The sequence below is a fragment of the Poeciliopsis prolifica genome, unplaced genomic scaffold, assembly GCF_027474105.1.
Source record: "Poeciliopsis prolifica strain line A6 unplaced genomic scaffold, Auburn_PproV2 SCAFFOLD037, whole genome shotgun sequence".
Classification (NCBI taxonomy): domain Eukaryota; kingdom Metazoa; phylum Chordata; class Actinopteri; order Cyprinodontiformes; family Poeciliidae; genus Poeciliopsis; species Poeciliopsis prolifica.
The window spans coordinates 5,636,391-5,658,047 of NW_026562412.1; the positions used below are offsets into that span (position 1 = coordinate 5,636,391).

The window sequence follows — 21,657 nt, forward strand, 5'->3', positions numbered from 1 at the left end:
AAATGAATTGATGAATTAAAGCAGTTGTTTGGCCACAATCTTTCCCAGGGAGAATTAAAACAATAAACTATGTACTTTCAATTTAAAAAAAAACATTTCCTCTTATAGGATTTTTTTTCTGTATGTTTTTAAGACTCAGACATACTAAATTTGTTTATAAGAGGCCATTTAAATTGTGGCACATTTGAGCTTCCATATACAGAGGTAGAACAGCATTATTTCATGTATCCCTGAGTTCATATTTACTGTTTTCAGTTCAGCTTGTTTGCGTCATGTGAAAATAATAACAGGTGAATTTGTGATGATCTCACTGTATGTATTGCACAGCATCACTTTACAGACGGCAGAAATGTAAATACAGTTTACCGTAGAGAAGTTCTCATCCCAGTTATTTACTTTTGGAACTGAAGGAGTAAGTAATTACTGAAGCTACACCTAATATTTCTGCAACTACAACATGTGACTGTTGAGTTCACTCTACTTGTTTTTCACACTTTGACATGTGAATGAACAGTCATGATACATGTTTGGATCACACTTAAGGTCAAGGATGAAGACACCATAAGATTTGTTCTATCTCACTCGTCTTATCACCGGTAAACTGCTAAAACAATAAAGATTTACGATGCTCAGGATCAGATATGAGTCTGTCAAAGTGTTTTTATCCTAAATAGAAACCAAATCACAAGAAACGACTGAACAATGATGATTATAATAAAATAGGAGTACTGATATAAAGAAAACAGGAGTTAAACTAAATGTTTAGGAGTCATATCACATTTTATACTCAAAATCCACTTCAGTGCATAAAGTTTATGTTTTGGTCTCCTAAGTTTTTTCTTTTTTTGACATGTATGACCAGGATGTTTTGTTAGTAGCAGTAGAGAAACTTAGGCTCATAATGTATAATTTATCAACAGATGGAGAATGGGCAGAAATGGTATAAAAAACGTAAATATCCATCTTCCTTTTGCCAAAAAAAACAACAACAACAAAAGAAAACATCTTGATAATTCTCAAAACTTTTGGGAAAAATATTTGTTTCTTGACGGGATGAAAGAGTTGAAAGTGGAAAATTTTGCAAGTTATGCTTCCTGTCACATTTGACATAAAACTGGAGCATCACTTCAGGATACGAACATCACGACTCAGTAAGCCTAACTCGAAAGTTGATGAAAACCAGATAAAAAAAGGTAATATTTTGTTATTGCAGTGTAACAACACAGCATGTTAAAGCCTAGCTGCTGATTTACAGGCAGACAGTAGATGTTTAACAAAAGGAGGCGTCCTAACATCATGCAGGGCCAAATAAAACTCTCAGTGACTGTGTGAGATTCTCCTTTTACTTCTCCTCCTCTTTCCTCTCTCCTCCCCTCAGCAGCACAGGGAGAAACTTTCACACAGCTAATCTAAACCCAGCAGCAGCTCCTGATTCCAGGAAAAGCTCAAAGGTTTTTTACCTCCAGCAGTTTGGAGTTTGCAGAGTTAGCATGCCTGACAGCTTGTCCATGGACCTGGAGAGAAAGGAGAAGCGGTACTGCATTCGAGGCAAACATGCAGCCATCATCTGTGCAGCAGTGGTGGTTTGCTCCTTGGCTGTTGGTTTAGGGGTTGGACTCTCTAGACCCTCCTCCTCCACTCCTGAATCCACACCAGCCCCTACTGGAGCCCCAACTGCAGCCCCAACTGGAGCCCCAACAGAGTCTCCTCCTTCTGATAGGGGGCCCTGTCTGGCTTCATCAGACTCCAGCGGGGACTGGAAAAACTTCCGTCTGCCAGATTACGTGAAGCCGATCCACTACGACCTGCACCTGGAGCCAAACCTGGTGGATGACACTTATACAGGCACAGTGGACATCCAGGTGGAGGTGAGCAGATCCACTCGCCACCTGTGGCTGCACATCAGGGAGACGTTTGTCAGCGCCAAGCCCAGGCTGAAGGTGCAGGACAGCCATGGGGTCCAGACAGAGGTGGAGGTCAGCCGCTGCTTTGAATACAAACCTGAGCAGTATGTGGTGGTGGAGGCCACGAAGGAGCTGCCCGCCACCAACACAGGAGAGGTTTATGTGCTCAGTCTGGACTTCCAGGGCTGGCTCAACGGATCGGTGGTGGGGTTCTACAGGGTCGTCTACACAGAGGAGGGGAAGACCAAGTAAGAAAAGACTCATTAAAAAGACTCATTAACCTGATTATTTATTGAAATAATCAGGTTAATCAGTATTAATTGGGTTAATCATAACTAATCACAATTAATTATGATTAATTGATTATTTAAATAATTGTCAACTAATTTTGTAATACATTTTCAACTGGATTTAAACAAAGACTATTTCATAAAATAGATTAAAGCAGTAATTAAAACTATCTTATAAATAACTTTTCAGCAGTATATCAGAGCTTGCTTTAGTAAATAATTTTTTATTTTAATTTTTAAAAGTATTAGTTTTATTTATTTCACTTATAACAATGTATTTTCTTTATATTACAGGAGAAATAATCTACCAGTGGAATTAATGAATTAATTAATATTACTGACTTATCTACGTAAAGCAAGCTTCTCAATGAGAAATTGGTTTGCAGCAGTCATTATATTTACAAAATACATCCATAGAAGACATTATGTTAGTACAACACAAATATCATGAGAAATAATTGCTCCTATTACTCTCAAATCCTAACATCACAAAACATAATGTCCCATAGGATTGCCCTGGTGCATTAAAGTGCATTGTGCTCCCAGAATAACAAGTCTAGTTTGAGTCATAAGATGTTGATAGGAGCTTTTAGTTTCTACATCTCCATTTTCCTACCAGGAAGATTGCTGCAACTGATCACGAGCCGACAGATGCCCGGAAATCATTCCCCTGCTTCGACGAACCAAACAAGAAAGCCACCTATAAAATCTCCATCACTCATGACAAAAACTACGGCGCACTTTCCAACATGCCACCAGAGGTAGGACTGCAATCCAAACCAGGGATTACTCAAGAAATACTGAAATGTTTCACAAGAAACTGTAAAAACATCCCTATAGCTACATTCACACTGCAGCCTGTAGTGATCCAATTCCGATTTTTTGTCAAATCGGTTTTTTTTTTTTTTTTTTTTTTGGCGTGGTCGTTCAGATTTCCAAATAAATGGAAATCTGAACAACCTGTATGTGTTCTCCAGTGTGAACTGTAAACGACCTGAAAGTGTCCCGCATGGGCAGTAGAGGGCGCAATAACTTCACACATAGAGAGCCAACCGCCATAAAGAAGAAGTGTTCGTGGACTTGAATATGGATGCTAACGGTGGAGCACAGCTTGCGATTTTTAAGTTGTTGTCCGATTGAAGCCAGATCAGTAACAACTTAATCCTCATTTTGGGCCGTAAGGGGTGTTGATTTTCTTCTCACTTGAGCGTTTCAGGACGCAGAACAGTGACATTTTGTCGAGTATTGATGATATTCAGGTCGGATGAACGCGACCTGGTCGTTACGTCACATTTGATGATACCTATCGGATATCCAGGCCTGGTCGCATTAAAAAAAAAAATCGACGTGTGTTGTTCAGACTGTCATGAAAATATCAAATACAGGTCAATTACGTAAACAAAACCGGAATTTGGTCACTTCAGACTGCAGTGTGGACGCAGCCTAATTTACGTAAACTACCGGCAGCTGCGGTTGCGCGTTTATACGGTAATTTACGGTAAGATTCTGTTTCCTCCCGGTTATGATAAATATGTCGACCACATCCGGATAAATTTGAGTGAATAATCGGTCTCTTTCTGACCACAACTATCCAATCAAACCTGGGTCACCAATTAAAGATGAATAAATACATTGATTGAAAATAATTTCGCATGGATGACGTCACCCTCATCCATCGATGCAAGTCTAACAACTTCTTCCCAAAGGCTTTAATGGAAAACAAGTGTTTGCCTCAAAACAGGAAACCCGGTAAAAGGTTCATTTCCATTGAATTCCCATTATGGGAAACTCATCAATCTCCTCTTGTGGTTAATCTATAATTCATTGAATCACAGACAGTAACTTGCAGTGAAAACAAATATGCTGAATTGTGCTTTTTTTGTGTTTTATTTATCTTCGAGTAAAACCCATGTGTTCCTTTTGAGTCTTTTAGCATCTTTTCGCTTAATTTTCTTCACTTTTCTTTCATTGAGTGCCGAGAAAAGCTAAGAAAAAATGACTAATGCATTATTATTTATGATTTATTATCTATCCAAATTAGCAGCTAATTTCCCCAAATATTCTAAAGAAAAACTTCAAAATTTTAAATGCTTTCAATTCCTACGTACCTCTGAAAGCACAGTTAAGTAATAATTTGACAGTTACTTTTACTGCAGTATTATTTGACCAGTAGGATCAATACTTTGACTCAGTACTTTGTCCACCGCTGGTAGAAGTTGGTAGTTTGGCAATAAAATACTTGGAATATTGAAATTTTGGAAAGCAAAGTAAATATGTTCCTCATGTAACCTTACACCAAGTCCATTGGGAGTTTATTGTCTAGTAATAGAAATCAACAACTGTTTTGTTTTTGCATCAAAATTCTAACCATTGATTGTTCTTAATATTTCAAACAAAACCAAGAAACTGAATATATTTCTATTGAAGTCATAGAAAGCCAGATTTGGTGTGTTTATGTGAATTCCCTTCAATACAAGCCAACTGTTGAAATTAATCCTTTTGCTTTGCATTTCCAGGGTTCTCCTGAAGAACTGCCAGGCAATAAACTAAAAACCACCTTCCAGAAATCCATCCCAATGAGCACCTACTTGGTTTGTTTTGCTGTCCATCAGTTTGGTTTTGTGGAAAGAACCTCTGCCAGTAACATTCCTGTAAGTCTGTTACAATCAGCACATTAATTTAAAACAAATATTCAAACAAATGATGAACTTTTGGTTGAGTTTTCAGTGATTGTTCTGTTGTTTTCTGCTGCAGTTGAGGATCTACGCCCAGCCCAGCCAGTTAAAAACTGCAGAATACGCAGCAAACGTAACAAAGGTCATCTTTGATCACTTTGAGGAGTATTTCAACATGTCGTACTCCATCTCCAAACTGGGTACGCTTCAAAACCAGTTGGAAACGGTCCAGTTCAACCTAATAAAACCAATTCAATACCAGATTGAAATTCAAAATCAACAAGCTTCAAACTAATTAGAATTGATTTGAAATGTAACATTAACTCATTCAATATACTATCCAGTTTAATCCAATTTTATTCAGTCCATTTTTTAAATTTTATTTTATTTATTTTGTTATTTATTCAGTCAACAAATGATGTATTACCCATATTTCTAAACACTGCAACAGTTCACTCAATTTGACTAAAATGGCACAAATCTTATATTTATGCCTATCTTATACATAAAATTAAACAAAATTAGCCATTCATTATTCACTAAAATATATAAGAATCCCAAAACATACCACTTTTAGATAGAGCACTATGCAGAAAAATAAAAGTTAAGTCGAATATCCAAAATCCAAAACAAGTAAAATACAATATGAAATAATTTACTCTTTTAACTGTGGAATATTGTCTTCATTGTGTTTTTTTTACTTCTGTAATAAACCACACCCTCTAAAGTCCGTAATTTAATTCCAAATACAGCAAAATCCCTATTTTTATCTAAATTTTTAGCGTTACGATTTGTAAATTAACAAGACACGTCATAATTCATATATCAACCCTATAAAATCAGTGTTATTTCTTTCAAAAACAGCTCCGCAAATGAGCTAAATTTCCAAGCTACTCAGTCCAGTTCATGCACCTAATCGCATGCTTGTTTTTAATGTGATTTATCTTGATTAGAAACTCTCAGATTAGCTATAAATGCTAGGTATAAATCTCCAAAGACGACGAAGAGGAAGAGAACGACTAAATGGAAGACTGGAGTAATTTAATGCTTCATCATTCATCAAATGTGGTTTACAAATCATTTACTTTCTGTCTGCTGACATCAGTTTTATTATGTAATATAATTTCACTTCTATAAAGAAGGTAAAGCTTGACAATGCAGCACTGAGTGAAATTATCATGCAGGAATGTAATAAACTTATCATATGCAGTCACTTCAGAGGCTTCCCTGTGCTGTTCTGATCCAGATAAGATAGCCATCCCTGACTTTGGTACCGGTGCCATGGAGAACTGGGGCCTCATCACCTATAGGGAGACCAACCTGCTGTACGACGAGAAAGAGTCGTCCTCCTCCAACAAGCAGCGAGTGGCGAGCGTTATCGCCCATGAACTGGTTCACCAGGTATGGATAGAAGAGAACATGCTGGTGGAAAAAGAGACAGGAATCCAGATGCAAATAAATAATTTGGGTTTTGAAATAATTTTACTTCTAGTCAAGTCAAGGTTATTTGTATAGCATTTATCAAAATCATCAAGCAAATATACATTAAATACACTGACCAAAGGTCCAGTTACTACTAATCAAACATTTGGGTTTTTAGCCTTGATTTAAAGGCTAAAAACCTTTAATTCAAGTTTGTTCTAGATTTGTGGTTCATAGAAGCTGAATGCTGTTTCTCCATGAAGACCTGAGCGGTCTGGAAGGTTGATACAAAACCAGCAGATCTTTAATGTTTTGTGGTGCTAAGCCATTCAGTGATTTATAAACTAACAGAAGTGCCTTAGAGTCTATTCTCTCTGAGCTACAGGGAGCCAGAGCAGGATCTATAAAACTGGGTGATGTGCTCTATCTTCCTGGTTTTAGTCAGAACGCAAGCAGCAGTGTTCTGGATCAGCTGTCTGAAATCTTGCTGTTGCAGTTAACAATGCAACTAAAGATAGTTTTCCTTGCTCTTGCTCAGACATTAGTCCTTTAATAGTGGAAATGAACTTCAGGTGATAGAAGACTGACTTTATCACTCTCTTTATGTGACTGTGAATGTTCAGAATAGATTTTTTTGGTTCAGTTTCTCCAGCCTCCCCCAGTTTTATATTTCCAGTTGCTACCAGTTGTGAGCATTAGCCTTCCACTCATCTGTGCTGCTTGGATTGTTGTGCTTTTTGGGCTCGTTAAATCATCAGTTCTTCATTCCAACCGGGGTCCTCAGCGTCTTCCTCTTCACCGCAACTCACCCACATTTGATTTCTGTCCACTCTAATTAGAAGTTGCATATTTAAACAAAGAAATCCATGTACTGTACCTTACTGGTCCAGAGAGTCCAGTCACTAATAATATGTCATGGTCAACTCTGACACTGAGATCCAACAGAACCAACAAAGAGCGAATATAAAATGTTATCATTTATTGTGACATATAATATTTCAGCTTTTATAAAAGCTTTAGCTCTGTGTTACTTCACCACTGCTGCTCCTTTCATCTCTAAATGGAAATCTTCCACTGGAACCAAACCAGAGTCCAAATTTGTCCTGTAAATCATTGAAACTGGTTTTGTTTAACTTTTTTATTACAATGAACAAAGGGAGATGATTTATCCACCAGTGGAAGAAGATAAGATGATGAATTTTAAACTTTTATGAACTGAACCAGATTGTTCCTGGTTATTCATGAATCGTAATAAAGTTGACTCACATGAACTGTGCAATGAACCTTTAAACCATCAGAGTGCAAACATAAGCAATTAGCAGACAAACTCATGGCAAAGCACATTTTTAACGTGAAAAAATACTTTTCTCAGCACAACATGGAAAAGTTTGAAAACGGACGTTTTTCAAGTTGGAAGGACAAATTTTAGAAAATTCAACTTAAATGATTTTTCTTTTTGCTGTAGTGTTGGCAGCAAAAAGATTCTGGATCTTCGGGTCTTTTTCATGGAGTTTCCCTGGGTCTCCAACTTCCTCCCATGTTTCATACTGGGAATGAATTACAACTTATGTAATTGTAGTGGGGAACTCGAGCTACGTAGAAACCTTATTTTTATTTAAGATTTATTACAAAAACATGATTGTAAAAGAAATGCATTTATTAACTTCAGCAATAAAATCATTAACACAAATAATAAAAAACAAAAATGTCTAAAGTATTCATGCAAAAATTTAATTAGAATTAAATAACATTGAAGTAATCTTTTCACATCAACCAGTCTTTACAGGATTTTGCGGTTGTTTTTGTGATTTGTTTTTTGCGATCAAAATTCCAGATTTTGTGCTAATTTAGAAATATTTGCAAGGCATTTTGACAATTGTGCTTATGCATCGTGCTTTGTTTCTTGGCATATCAATCAGGAACGATAACTTGACATCAAGGCAGCAGCGTCATAAACGTAATAATACTGCCACCTACAGGTGGAAGTTAGCATCGCTTAAACCCAATATTTTTGCTGAAAATTTGCAATAAATTACAATTACATGTTAACTTGTGCTCTAGGAGGTCAGACACACAGGCTGGAGCTATAAACGTATGCAACTTTAATAAAAATATTTTTTTACATGTTTGTTGACGGTGTGGTTTGAGACAGTCTGTGAAAAAAATGGAATTCCTCTGCCATCTCCATTACTCCCAGTGCTATTTAGAAACAACCAATCAGACCCAGGAAGCGGGTCTTAACACCATTCTTCCACCTTCCTTCTATACTATCTGCTAATCTGGAGCTAGAATAGCACAGCATGTTTTGAAAGCTCAGTCTAGTTAGCATAGCCACGGATAATGGCAGATAAACTGTTTTTCTGTAACAGTGAATTGTTTCTCCTCCATTAGCATATTTTTCAGGAAGTTCATGAGTTGATTGGCAGCTCAAAAACCCTCTTCCTCGCTCTGATTGGTTCTTTTGGGCGACAGTTTTAACAAATATATAAAAAACATACTACGCTTTTATTTATTTTGTATACCAATCCCCCTTGCTTGTGGATGCCATAAAATGTTTTTGCCATTCCGCCTTGTTTGGATCCTCATGTCGGTTTTCTCTCTCAGTGGTTTGGTAACATCGTCACCATGGATTGGTGGGACGACCTCTGGCTCAACGAGGGCTTCGCCAGTTTCTTCGAGTACATCGGCGTCGAAGAGGCCGAGCCGACTTGGGGCATGGTGAGTTCTCTGCAGAGGCGGTGAAACTCTGAGGATGTCAGACTGACGACGTCTCCTGTCACAGAGAGACATCATGATCATCAGTGACGTGCTTCCTGTCATGGTGAACGACGCCCTCGTTTCTTCTCATCCAATCATCGTGGACGTATCGAGCCCGGCGGAAATCACCTCTGTGTTTGATGCCATTTCCTACAGCAAGGTGAAAACCTTTATTGACTTTTAAAATGTTACATTGCGTGTACTTTTTCTTTTATTTGTTCGTCAGAGATGTTGGCAACACTACAGAAATCTCTTTGATATCTGAGTGGATTTGGACCAGAAATGCTGCAATATATCAATTACCATTTAAATTTCTGAGCACATAAATATAGAAAAGTATCAGCTAATCTTGATTCAAACTTCCACTCGACTTCCTTACCTGCTTGCTGTGTTCCTTAGTCTTTGTGAAAAGCTTTGTTCTCCAGCAAACCTTCGAAGTTTAATAGTCTAATAGTTTTCTAATTAGACTGTTGACCGTTTTGCAGGGAGCTTCTATTCTCCGCATGCTGGAGGACTGGATGGGAAGGGATTTGTTCAGAGACGGCTGCAGGGTGAGTGGACTATCACAGAAAACGTCTAAATAAAAGTTTACAATTCAGATTAATCTTACAGTGGTTTCTGGTTCGTCTGCCTGCAGAAATATTTAAAGGACTTCTACTTCAAGAACGCCAAAACGGCTAACTTCTGGGCTTCTCTGGCTGAAGTATGTTGAAAAGTGTTTTTTATGACAGAATGAGGGCAGATTTATAAACTCCAGCTAGACAATATGATACAATTTCACATTCAGATTTAAGAAAAGGTCAACTTTTTTAAAAAATTTGATTCAAAACACTGTTAAGCTGGACACAATCCTGTTGGGAAGAGGAGTTGAACTCATTTTCATTTTTGGTTGTGTCAGAAGAATTGATAAAACTTGATACAAAGTCAGGTTGAGGCAGCAGTGTCGTTAAAGTAAGAAACACTGCCACCTGCAGGGCACTGCAGGTCATTGGTTTTTGACTACTTCTCTCAAAAATTTGCAATAAACTGACAATTATGCATTAATGCAAAAAACTGATTGCTGTAAAATGGCTTCTGGAACATGGAGGGCCACATAAAAAGATTTGGCCACCAAGCCTTGAGTTTGACGCATGTACTGCAGGGAATAGAAATATTGAGGGAACATATCACCTTCTGGGTAATGAATGGGCCTAAATTGGTGCTGAAGAACTTTCAGAACTTTTACTTTTGTTCTTTTTAAGTTAATGTTTCACAAAAATAAAAGTTTTTTTTTTTTTTAAGCATACACACAAATGTTGCTCTCTCTGTGTGAAGGTGAGCAACTTACCTGTTGCAGAGGTGATGGACACCTGGACCAAACAGATGGGCTATCCGGTCGTAGATGTTACCATCTCGGAGTCAAACGCCAAACTGACCCAGAAGCGTTTCCTCCTGGACCCCTCGGCCGACCCCAGCAAGCCCGATTCACCTTTCCAGTAGGATCCTCAGAGAGAAACTGAAAAATCAATTCCCTAACTATCATAATTATTTATCATGATCACATCTGGGTTTCAGATACAAGTGGACCATTCCCGTCAAATGGTACTCAGTGAAAAGCAACAAGATAGTGGAGACGATGTTTAACAAGAGCACTGCCGGTAATTCTCTCTTTTAGCTTGAAAATGACAAACTTTTGTGTTTTGAGACACAAAAAAAACCCCAAAAACAATCCACATGTCATTTTAATTGTGTAATGAATCTAAACAGATTGTCTAAACATGTGCATAAAAGAAAAAGTTATTCAACCATCTTGAAAAACAGCATGCCTTACATTTCAAATGGGACATATTGAGTAAAATTTATATTTTGCAGATTTTTGTATTTCCATTTGGGTTCCCACTGCTTCTAAAAGCGTTTAAGAAAACCTGCCAGACATTTTTTTGGTAATATGTTTGTCTTTCTGTGTCTGGAAGATGAGCCCTTTCAAAACCTTCTGGAAAGTAATGAAGAAGCCTACACTGTAAAACATTTGAGCCGCATTTAGTTGTGTCTACTATCTTCTGCTCGTTTAGTCAAATAAATTAAGTTGTGTTCACTTTTTATTCATTTTGTCAAAACTCAAAGAGTTAAATAAACTGGAGTTTTTAGGTCAGCACTTAAAAGAACTGAAAGAAGAAAAATAAAAGGAGTGAGAACTGTTTCCCAGAATGCTTAGCGGCATGTTGAGATGGAAGTGTGTTACATTGACCTGACCCTGGTGCTTTATTAAGGCAAATGTTTATTTTAATTTCTCACACTTAATGATTATGAGCAGAATTAATTAAATTCATAATCGGATCAGAAATGTTGTTCATGAAATTTGAAACAAGAATTTAAATTATTCTAAAATAAAATAAGTAATTTTAACTTAATATTGTCAGTAAAATAATAGAGAAATGTGGCTCTTTAACTAGAAGAGGGCAGTTTTAGTTGCATATTGTGAAATAATTATTTGGTTTAAATTGCCGCATTAAGTTAAAACTCACAATTCAAGATTAATGGACTTAAAAATCAATGATTAGACAACTTTCCTCTTGTTAAATCAACATCATAAACTTTAATTTCTGAATTAAAACCAATACAAATTTCTTGTTGACTTAAGTAGCATTTTCAAGGCAGTAGGTGGAATTAATTTCAAGCTAAACCACCTAAAATTGTTTTACAGTGTAGAATTCATGTCTAGATTCAGGAATAAATGAGACTGAAAGAATAACTACATGGGATAAATATCTGTTTTAGACAGTTTTATGCTCATAAATGAATTACAATGATTGTTGTCTTTTTCAGAACATGCTGTCATTGACTATTCGCCCTCAGCAGATGGGCTGCTGAAGATAAATAACGACCATATTGGGTTCTACAGAGTCAACCATGAAGACAGCATGTGGACTGTAATCAGTCAGCAGCTCCAGGACAACCACACGGTATTTCTGTCCATAGATCGGATCTTTATGTTCTCACGTTTACAGTTTTACTCACCCACGGAGCTCAAACGTTCTGATTTCTTGACCAGACCTTTGATGCAGCCGACCGAACGAGCTTCATTGATGACGTTTTTGCTCTGGCAAGGTCGGAAAATGAAAACAGAAGGAAACCCTGTCAACATTACAGATCAAAATAAAGATAAATACTGGAAATTTGGTTTCGTTTTTAGGGCTGATATTGTCGATTATGGTAACGCCTTCAATCTCACAAAGTACCTGAGTGAAGAGACGGAGTACATCGTTTGGAGTCGTGTGGCTTCGTCCATCGCCTACGTTCGGGACATGTTGTCCAACAACGAAAATCTCTACAAAAAGTTTCAGGTGAGCAGAAAAAAAATTCACAACATGAAGATATTTATCTGGAGTCGAACTGAATTTCTAATTTGCTGTTTTTATTATTTTGTGCTTTGATGATTTTAAAATAAAAAAAAATCTGTTAGTGTGACAAAGGCAATTTTTTTCTAAGAATTACTGAAAGCAGAAAAATATTTAAAATTAAATTGAAAAAGTTTTAAATTCAAAGAAATTGTTGTAAAAATTAAGTAAACAATAAACCATAAAGTATGTCAAACAAATACAAACACAATATTGCAAAAATAAATCCAGATGCAATAATTATGACATTCTTTTATTATTGAAATATTTTAACAGTTTAAATGTTTTTGCCAAATTGTTTTTATCAGTGCTTCTTAACTTTTTGCCAAGCAGCCAAAATGATAAATTCTGGAAAAAGGCGAATTATGTTTTTTATGGGAACCCATTTCTGTGAATGTACATTTTCCAGCTTGTTGCAATTAAAAGTGACTTTCTCTGACCTGTTTCTGTAATTTATTTATTTTATTACTTTATTTTCTTCCTGGTTTTATTGAAGATAAATTAACGTTATTCCTTTTCTCAGAAACTGTTTGGTGAACTGGTTAAACCAATTGCGACACGACTGGGGTGGACAGATGAGGGTACACAAACGGACAGGTACAAAAGTAACACAAAATAGTAATTATTTTTATTTTTACTTAATGGTAATAAAATTATGCTGTCTGCTTAATGTTGCAGGTTGCTGAGGGAAACTGTCCTCAGCATTGCATGTCAGATGGGAGACGCAGACGCACTGAAAGAAGCATCAAATATTTTTAAACAGTGGATCGACAAAACTCTCAGGTCAGCTTTATTAATCCAGCCCTGCCTGCAGAAAAGCAGGGCCATTAATTAAAATCTCAATTTCTAACACATCTGTTGTTTAAAAGTGGTATTTTCACTCCTGTGGACCTGCAGCAGCGTCCCGGTGAACCTGAGGCTGCTGGTGTACCGCTACGGCATGAAGGAATCGAAGAGTCAGGACCACTGGAACCAGATGTTCCAGAGGTACAAAGACTCGACTCTGGCTCAGGAGAAGGACAAGCTTCTGTATGGACTAGCATCGGTGGAGGACATAGGCCTTCTGTACAAGTAAATAAAACTTCATTTTCAAGATGGCGTAAAGGTTTGATCTCCTCAATAAGCAACAGGACAAACCGCAACTTGTAAGAAACTTAATGCTGAGGAGGCTTAAAGGTAGAGAAATATGTGCAGTAAGTACAGCAGTGTTTGTGTACATATAACATACTATGTACATTTTACAGGTTTTTGTACTTCCATTTGGGTTTCTACTGCTCCCACAAACAGACCAAGCACTAAAAACAGCTGTTTTCTAGAAATACATTTATGCTTTTAGGCGTTTGCTGGGGCACTGCCTCTCACCGAGTGACCAAGGGGTTGCCTCTCAACCCAAGCTGAGCTCCTGCATGTTTTTAAAACCAACCGGTTTTAAAACTGTATACAATGGTTGTTGGAAAAGGCGGGTGTTTTAGTCGTCGATCACTTGCTGCATTCTTGCTGATTGTGTGGGAAGCTCTACTTCTGCTTTTCAAAGATGTACGGTTGTATAAATGCACATCTGTTTGCAGCCATTTTTATGTGCCAGTCTAAAAGTAGAGTTTGGGGAGTGTGTGTGTGTGGGTGTGTGTGTGTGTGTGTGTGTGTGTGTGTGTGTGTGTGTGTGTGTGTGTGTGTGTGTGTGTGTGTGTGTGTGGTGTGTGTGTGTGTGTGTGTGTGTGTGTGTCTGTCTGTGGTGGTGAGGGGGGAGGGGTCATGACCAGCAGCAGCTCATTTAATTTTAAAGTGACAAGATCCCTTAAAACATCTTGTTCTGAAAGCAGCTCAAAATAGACTGAACTAACCAGACTGAAATCTCATGATCTGAACATGAATGTATGAAAAATTGAATGAAATTGTTTTGTATCGTCCATAGAGAGACACATCCTAACCTCTTAAAGGGAGCTGGAGTTCTGCTTGGGTCGCTGGGTAACGGGAAGTGCCTGGAGATTTGTTACTTTCCGGAGGTTTTTGAAAGTTTTTATCTTATGGGCTTGGCTTGATTTTAGAAGCAATAGAGACCCAAGTAGATGTATAGAAACGTGCAAAATGTGAATATCTTTGGTCCAAAATGAAGTAAAAAAGCTTGTGAAGAATAATGAAAATGAAACTTTTCTTCTATCCAACAGCCTCCTGGAGGCCACCAAAGATGAAACGGTGGTGAGGAGTCAGGATCTGTTCACTGTGGTGCGGTATGTGTCATACAACGCAGTGGGTCGGGCCATGGCCTGGGACTGGACCACGTTGAACTGGGACTACCTGGTCAAGAGGTCAGTGGCAACAGCAAACTCAGATTCTTACCCATTTTTATTAAATCAACATGTTTCAGCCTCCAAAGAACCAAAATCTCTAAACTTAAGACTAATTTCTTACTTTAAAGGACTTCAGTGAGGGTTTCATGAAAAAAAAAAAAAAATTTAAAATGTGCAGAGTCACCTGACGTCCGGCTCTTTTTGTAGTTTAATAAGCTGTGATAACTTATCAGACTGTAACGACTGTTTCATCAGGAGAGAGAGAAAGTAGGGAGCTTCCTGTAAGCTGTGAAATATTTCCTTCAGGGAACGATCAGGGATGTCAATAAAGTTATAGTTGTTTTCATCCAAGGTGGTTTTTTGTCAAAGTCCAGATCAAATTTAAATTTCTGTTTTTTAACTATTCACACCTGAAACTGCTGATTACATATGCCAAGAAAAAAAAAACCTCATCCATGTTTATGACTAACTGTCTGAAGTTAAATCAGAACAAACTTCTCCTGCATTTGTAAAATACCACAACAATGAGAGAATCTGTCGCGATTATTTGTTAATGTCTTCTCGGCTTCTCCAGTATTGGATGGTTTTGTTTTCGGACGTGAAGACATTAACAAATTTCAGACATTCTCTCTCTCTTTATCAATAAATAGAATTTACTCTGGTGATTCTGACAAGAAAAGTTTCGTCAAATTTAACGTCAGAAAAAGAGAAACTTCTGGCTTCACCTCCTAAATCTGTTGCATCAATGCAGTTGTGCAAGGAAGTGAAGACAATGCTAGGAAAGGCGTGCTACTGTTGCGCTTCTTACTAATGTCTTTATTTTTCAGACGACGGCATTGTTACCATAGAAAGCAAGGGTAACTAAATATACCTTAAAGAAGCCAAAATAATATTGCACAACAGAATACCTGCAGCAAAACATCATCTGAATTAATTAGTCCAAGTCACAGTCACATAAAATATATGTGAATATTTAAAAAAATTAAAACACGACAACAAAATTTGTAACTTTTTATTGAAAATGTCTGTCAGGTTTTCTAGTTTCCGAATGTTTTCCTTACAAATTTCACAAATTCAGTAAGTGATGCCACTAAAAAGCTCACCAAGTTACTTCTGACAAAACTTCACACTGTAATGTCACTTAAATGTGATTCTAATACTGTGTGAGGGACATTTAAACAAAGATTATGCTGGAAACAAATGATAAGTTTTCAAATATTCCACTTTTTACGTAATATGTTTCAATGTGTTCACTGCAAAAACACAAAATCTTACCAAGTCTAGTTTCTACTGCAAAATATATTTGTACACTTGAAATAAGATAAAACTTATATGAGATGTTTAAGATCTTGTTTTAAGTCAATAAATCCTTAATATTTATACAAATGTATTAAATCTTGCAGAACATTTTTATTTTTGGTTATTAAAACTAATTTAAAACGCATAAAAACACCTTGATTAATCTTTCTTTGCTGCACATTTTTATTTTTCTCCTGAGACATTGAACCTGAATGATTTAATGCATTAAATCATTTATTTAATCAAAGCTGCATTGGAAAATCGTAAGCATGATGTTTTCTCTGTCATGACAGATACACCATCAACGACAGGAACCTCGGCCGGCTGCCCAATCAGATCACAACCACCTACAACACCGAGATCCAGCTGTGGCAGGTCAAAGTTCATCGTGTTTTTCTGCTTCTAATCATATTTTATGAGATATATATTAGATTATATCAGAGAAATCACTTTCTCTGACATCTAAACTGGTTCTGAATTCATCCCTCTTGTCGTTTGACTTCTTTTTGTTCTCCTTTGTTCGTCGTGTTTTTCTCTCCGGACCTTCAGATGGAGAATTTCTTCAAGCTGACTTCAGACGCTGGAGCCGGAGAAATGCCCAGGAAGCAGGCGCTGGAGACGGTGAGGAACAACATCGAGTGGCTCAAGAAGAACCAGGCCGAGATCGAAACGTGGCTCGGGAGCAATGTGTCCTAGAACCAGAACCAGAACCCAGTCCACTGAAGCTTAGAAAATTTACCCCTGGTGGAACAAAGACAGTAGTTTCTGATTCTGCGCTCAGGAAATTGTGAGAATATTCATTTCATGCCGTTATTTATAATCATGATTTTAAAACATCCTGTTAAAATGTGTATTTGAAATCAGAATCACTTCAGGAAGAAGGAGGTTGATAAAAAATACTTTTATTAATAATCACTTTGTGTCCTGTAGGTTATTCAAAGTGTTAGTTTCTCCTTGTCTGTGCCAAACGAAGCTAAAAGTTCATTTCTCTCCTGTTTGAGTTGAAGGAAATTCTCTACCGTTCATGACTTAATATATAGAGTATGGTAATATACCAGCGTGTCATAATCAGCATTTCAATGAAAATGTACTTTTCAGTTGCAGGAATTTGTAAAGAGCTCTGAAAGCTGAAACTACTTTGATTTGACCTCGGTGTTGACTGGAACTTTTTGAATTCGCTGATTCGTAGTGATTCGCATTCAGGTGCTTCTTCTCGGAGAACATTGGTAGAGTTGTTTGAGGGTCTTTGTTCATAAGGTTTTAAACTTCCTGTGTGTTGTTCTGTAAGGACGGCGCAGCATTTGTAATTTTCTGACTCTCCTTTCCCTTGATGCTGCTGGTGGAAGGAGTTCGGGGCGGTTTGCCTTCCTTTGTTGACGATTTGGACAACATTGTTTTCTTTTTCTTTGGGACACGAGACAGTCTTGTGATGCCCATAACCTTGAGTTTGATTGGAGCTTCAGATATTCCAGCCATGTTTCGTGCCTGGCAGCGATATTCCCCTGCATCCTTGTATGACAGGCCATTGAGGCTGATTATGGACCAGCGAACACCGACACGAGGGGATTCCTGCATAACTGAAACACATGGCAGAGAGTTTGAGATGCACACTGCAAAAACACAAAATATGACAAAGTATCTTTGGTTTAGATTCTAGTGCAAGTATCTTGAAATAAGACAAAACAAGCTTAAAAGTAACTTTTCAGCAAGCTATCAAAACTTGCTTTAAGTCCATACTTTCTAAATGTTGATTAAAAAAAACAAATAGGAATGCTTCACTTTGATACTGATATCTGATACAGAAAAGCAGTTCTATATTAACTGAAAATGTTTCTTTTTACATAAATGTACTGAATTTAAAAATCTAATATTCAATAGAATAAACCAAACGTGTCACAAGTTTGGTCAAACATGTAAAAACAAAACTACGTTCATTTGTTCAATCAGTGCAATTAGGATTATAACAGCCAATGTAAAATATAGAAGAAAGAAACAATCTTTGAGAAAGTTCAATTAGGAATTTAGGAATCAGAGCTTAGTTTAGTGTTTTCTACTTTTAGATTATTTTACTTATAACATGGAAAAAACATCTCAATATTAGTGAAATAATTTTTTGGGAACTTGTGCTTTTTTTGTTCATTTGTGTTATTTCAAGTGTACAAAGAGATTCACACCAGAAATAACAAAAACATTTGTTAAAATTTTGTGTTTTTATACTGATATTGGTGAAGAGTTGAGTGTAAGCAATGCACAAACTGTAGCAAAGATTCAAGAGAAAAAAATATTAATGCTTCAGTCAAGAGGCAACTTACAGCTCTCCAAGATCTTGGGAAGTTGTTCAGTGTTCTGCAGGAGGTCTTGTTTACAACAACCTATTTGGGAAAATCAGATCTTTATATTCAGTCACTCGGATGTTTGTGGCATCACTTCAGTGCCAAACGTAGCCCTGCTTTGCTCACCAGGGTAAGCCGAGGTTTTAATCCAGGTCAGCGTCGGTGTCGGGTAACCGCTAGCATCACATCTGAGAATGACGTTGCTGCCCAGCGGAGAGCTGACCCTGGTGGCTGCCGGCTGGACGGAGGGCCGCATGCAGCGAGAGAGCTCGGCTTGTGTCAGCATCAACCCGGACTGACCCAGGGACCTGCTGCACATCAGCCCCTGATCCATCAGAACCACCGGGCTCCCCAGGGACATGGACAATGATGTCAGCATGGAAATCTGGCAGTCACACAGCCAGGGGTTGTCATGCAGACCTGAGTGAGAAGCAAAGTTTGACTCAGATTGCTGAAAAAGTGCACAAAAAGCTGAATGTGAAATCCATCACACGCAATCCACTTGATTCTCATCTCCCTTCACTGCTCCCTCTGGGATTTCTCCTATTGACTTGAATTCCTTTTGGTAGAGTTTAAACCAGGTAAATCAGTAGGCAGAAGAAGTTGTGAATGATGACCCTGATTTCATGTTGTTTTAGCAACAGCAGCACAGGAAGTGAACTAAACCATTCAGTCCATCTTGGCCACTCCTCCAAATATAGCAGCCATCTTGTTTGGCTCAGCACATCTCTCCTTGAAATAGCTGCATTTCCACTTATCTTATGAAGTGGTTTTTTCCGGCTGTTTTGAAGTTGCAGTATTTCTTAAAACTTCAACAGCAACACTTTTTCCACATCACACGAGTCGAGGTGATCAACAAGACGAAGAAAATAATAGGAAGTGGCAGGAGGATGACGGAGCAGCATGTTGTTTACAAACTGATTTTCATTGCGCTCCTTATTTAATGGAAATTCTGCAATTGTAAAATAATGTTTTTTCGACATTAGTGGAATAGCAATAAAGTTTTCACACATTTGTAAGAGAAATGCAGCCAGCAGACGATTGTTGTTCACAGTGAAGTTAATTTCTGGTAATCTTCTTAGCGTCAAACTGGAATATTACATATGTTTCAAGCTCTGGCAATTGGATGAAAGCTTAAACTTTAGCAGAGTCCACGCCTCCAGCAAGGAATCGTTTCTGATTCGCTAAGTGTCCAGTCCCTCTGTAGCAAAGCAAAGAGTAGAACAAGGACGCCTAATGTGGTGCATCTTTGTCTGGAGCGATTAGTTATCAACAGATTCCACAGTGTCCTTCTATACTTGCCTAAGATCTTTCTTTGAACTGGTCCTTCCTGTAGTTCTGGAAGAGGAAACCAGAGATCCAAGAGCTCAGCAGGTAAAATAGTCAACCTGAGGAAAGGAGAGCATCAATGAACAGCCGAGACGTACCTCAAAAAGATGACCCGTTATGCTTCATTGAACAGGTTAGGATTCGTCTCTGCACATATAAAACAAGTTCATCACATTTTTTTCCCCCACAAAATTGTGATTACATGATGAGATTTTAGTTTTTCCTTCATTCCTTACAGAAAAAGCTGTTTCAGGGCCTCTGTCGCTTTAAATCCAAACAGGTTTTCTGCGTGGGTTGCTAGAAAACAGGCTGGACTTTCCTAGGACTACCGGGGTCATTGCCTGGTAGTGTGAGTTTTTGAAACGACTAATTTTCCAGACACCAAAATACATAAACTTTTTTAAGCACTTGGGCTTGAAGTATAAAAACAGACAAAAGCCTGGTGTGCTGTACCCACCTGTTGCTGGACAAATCCAGGTAGGTGATGTTGGGGAGGAAGAGTGCAGCGTGAGCTGGAAGGCTGGACAGGCGGTTGTTGTGGAGCCCCAGCGTCTGGAGGCGGGGCATGTCTCGGAGCCCCTCCCAGGGGAAGGCGGTCAGCAGGTTCCCGTCCAGGCGCAGCTCCCGCAGCGCCTTCAGGTTGACGAAGCTGCTCGGGTGGACAGATCTTACGGAGTTGTAGGTCAGCCATAAGAAGCGTAGCTCCGACAGGTTGTAGAAAGCTGCGCGGGGAACCCTGGAGATCGAGGTCTTCTCCAGGCGAAGTTTGACCGAGTCGGCTGGAAGGTTCACAGGAAGCGCCGACATCCTGGAGTCGCTGCACTGGACCGACCTGCCAAACAGTCATAAAGTCAGGATTTAGCTTTATTATTTTATATCTTTTAGAGCAAAAAAGTCATCACTCATTTGGGGAATAGACGGTGCACAATGATGAGTAACTGTGCACTGAAAAAAACATAATTTTACCAAATATTTTGGTCCAGTTTCTACTGCAAATATCTTAACATTTGAAATCAGAGAAAACAAACTCACAAGTAACGATCAGCAAGATGTAGAAGCTTCATTTAAGTAAATAATTCCTTAACATTAATGAAATAGTTCTAATGGCAGAAAAATTAACTTATAACATTGGAAAAATGTCTTGTCATAAATTAAATAATCTGTAAAATGGAACTAGAACATTTTCATCAACATTAAGAAATTATTGGCTCAAATCAAGCCTCTATGTCTTGGAAAAAAGTTACTGATAAGCTAGTTTTCTTATTTCAAGTGTGCTAAGATATTTGTACTATAAATGTGGCAGAAATACTTGGTAAGATTTGTTGTTTTTACAGTTCATGCAGCTGTGAAATTAATTGAAAGGAAAAAAACAAAACTTGAAATTTATAAGATAATCACAGAAACACATGGAAAACATCATAACAAAAATCAGAAACTTTACATTTTTCTTCTCTTCACAGTAAATGTCTCAGTATTCATAAATATAGAATATTACATGGAGAAAGCAGAAGCAGTCAGAACCATAGAGATGATTAAAAACCCAACCTGGGCTCGGTCAGTCCGCTGCTGCAGACACAGAGAGCCGGGCAGGAACGGGTCGTCACGGCCGACTGCAGGATGTGGAGAAGAACCAGCAGGAACATCTTGCATCAAACGGATCCTCTGCTCTGCTTCCCCAGTCCTCATCTTTGCCCATGCCGCAGAATGAAAGGGAATCCCAGATTAGCTGGGATTATAGTTCTTACAGTCAGGATTGTAATCCCTCACCTCAGTGCCAAAGTGGCAGATCACACAATGAGGACCTGCCTGAGCCTGCAGGGGCCCCATGCAGAATTAAACCCTCTGTCCTCTGGATTAATTCTGCAGGAGTGACCACAATAAAAACAGGCCTGGTGGTTTTTTTTTCTTGTTTCAATCATTTATGTGTGAAGCTTTATATTAATATATATATATTATCATTTTTTTCTTCCCATTTTTTGGGGT

At 38.0% G+C, this 21,657-nt stretch overlaps 2 protein-coding genes across 2 annotated transcripts; one reads left to right on the plus strand and one right to left on the minus strand.

Moving 5' to 3' along the window:
- Window positions 1–1,350: 1,350 nt before the first annotated feature.
- On the plus strand, window positions 1,351–16,927 carry enpep (glutamyl aminopeptidase). Its single transcript, XM_055053501.1, has 20 exons — window positions 1,351–2,152; window positions 2,814–2,955; window positions 4,711–4,845; window positions 4,949–5,069; window positions 6,116–6,270; window positions 8,896–9,009; window positions 9,074–9,208; window positions 9,534–9,599; window positions 9,686–9,751; window positions 10,363–10,523; window positions 10,603–10,685; window positions 11,854–11,990; window positions 12,080–12,135; window positions 12,221–12,371; window positions 12,949–13,022; window positions 13,104–13,208; window positions 13,323–13,496; window positions 14,591–14,731; window positions 16,306–16,387; window positions 16,562–16,927. The coding sequence occupies exons 1-20, from the start codon at window positions 1,491–1,493 to the stop codon at window positions 16,706–16,708; spliced, it is 2,907 nt and encodes a 968-aa protein (XP_054909476.1). The 5' UTR covers window positions 1,351–1,490; the 3' UTR covers window positions 16,709–16,927.
- A 345-nt stretch (window positions 16,928–17,272) lies between these two features.
- On the minus strand, window positions 17,273–21,507 carry LOC129374660 (leucine-rich repeat, immunoglobulin-like domain and transmembrane domain-containing protein 3). Its single transcript, XM_055053178.1, has 6 exons — window positions 21,220–21,507; window positions 20,042–20,506; window positions 19,385–19,434; window positions 18,472–18,765; window positions 18,325–18,384; window positions 17,273–17,589 (listed from the first exon to the last, which is right to left on the minus strand). Exons 1-6 carry the CDS (start codon window positions 21,315–21,317, stop codon window positions 17,273–17,275), a joined length of 1,284 nt encoding a protein of 427 aa, XP_054909153.1. The 5' UTR covers window positions 21,318–21,507.
- Window positions 21,508–21,657: the final 150 nt, after the last annotated feature.

Coding starts and splice junctions, on each gene's coding strand:
- enpep (XM_055053501.1), top strand. CDS start 1,491: ATGCCTGACAGCTTGTCCATGGACCTGGAGAGAAAGGAGAAGCGGTAC. Junction 2,153..2,813: donor ACAGAGGAGGGGAAGACCAA/GTAAGAAAAGAC, acceptor TTTTCCTACCAG/GAAGATTGCTGCAACTGATC. Junction 13,497..14,590: donor GACATAGGCCTTCTGTACAA/GTAAATAAAACT, acceptor TCTATCCAACAG/CCTCCTGGAGGCCACCAAAG.
- LOC129374660 (XM_055053178.1), bottom strand. CDS start 21,317: ATGTTCCTGCTGGTTCTTCTCCACATCCTGCAGTCGGCCGTGACGACC. Junction 20,507..21,219: donor AGCGGACTGACCGAGCCCAG/GTTGGGTTTTTA, acceptor ACTGTTTGGCAG/GTCGGTCCAGTGCAGCGACT. Junction 18,385..18,471: donor TAAAACCTCGGCTTACCCTG/GTGAGCAAAGCA, acceptor TTTCCCAAATAG/GTTGTTGTAAACAAGACCTC.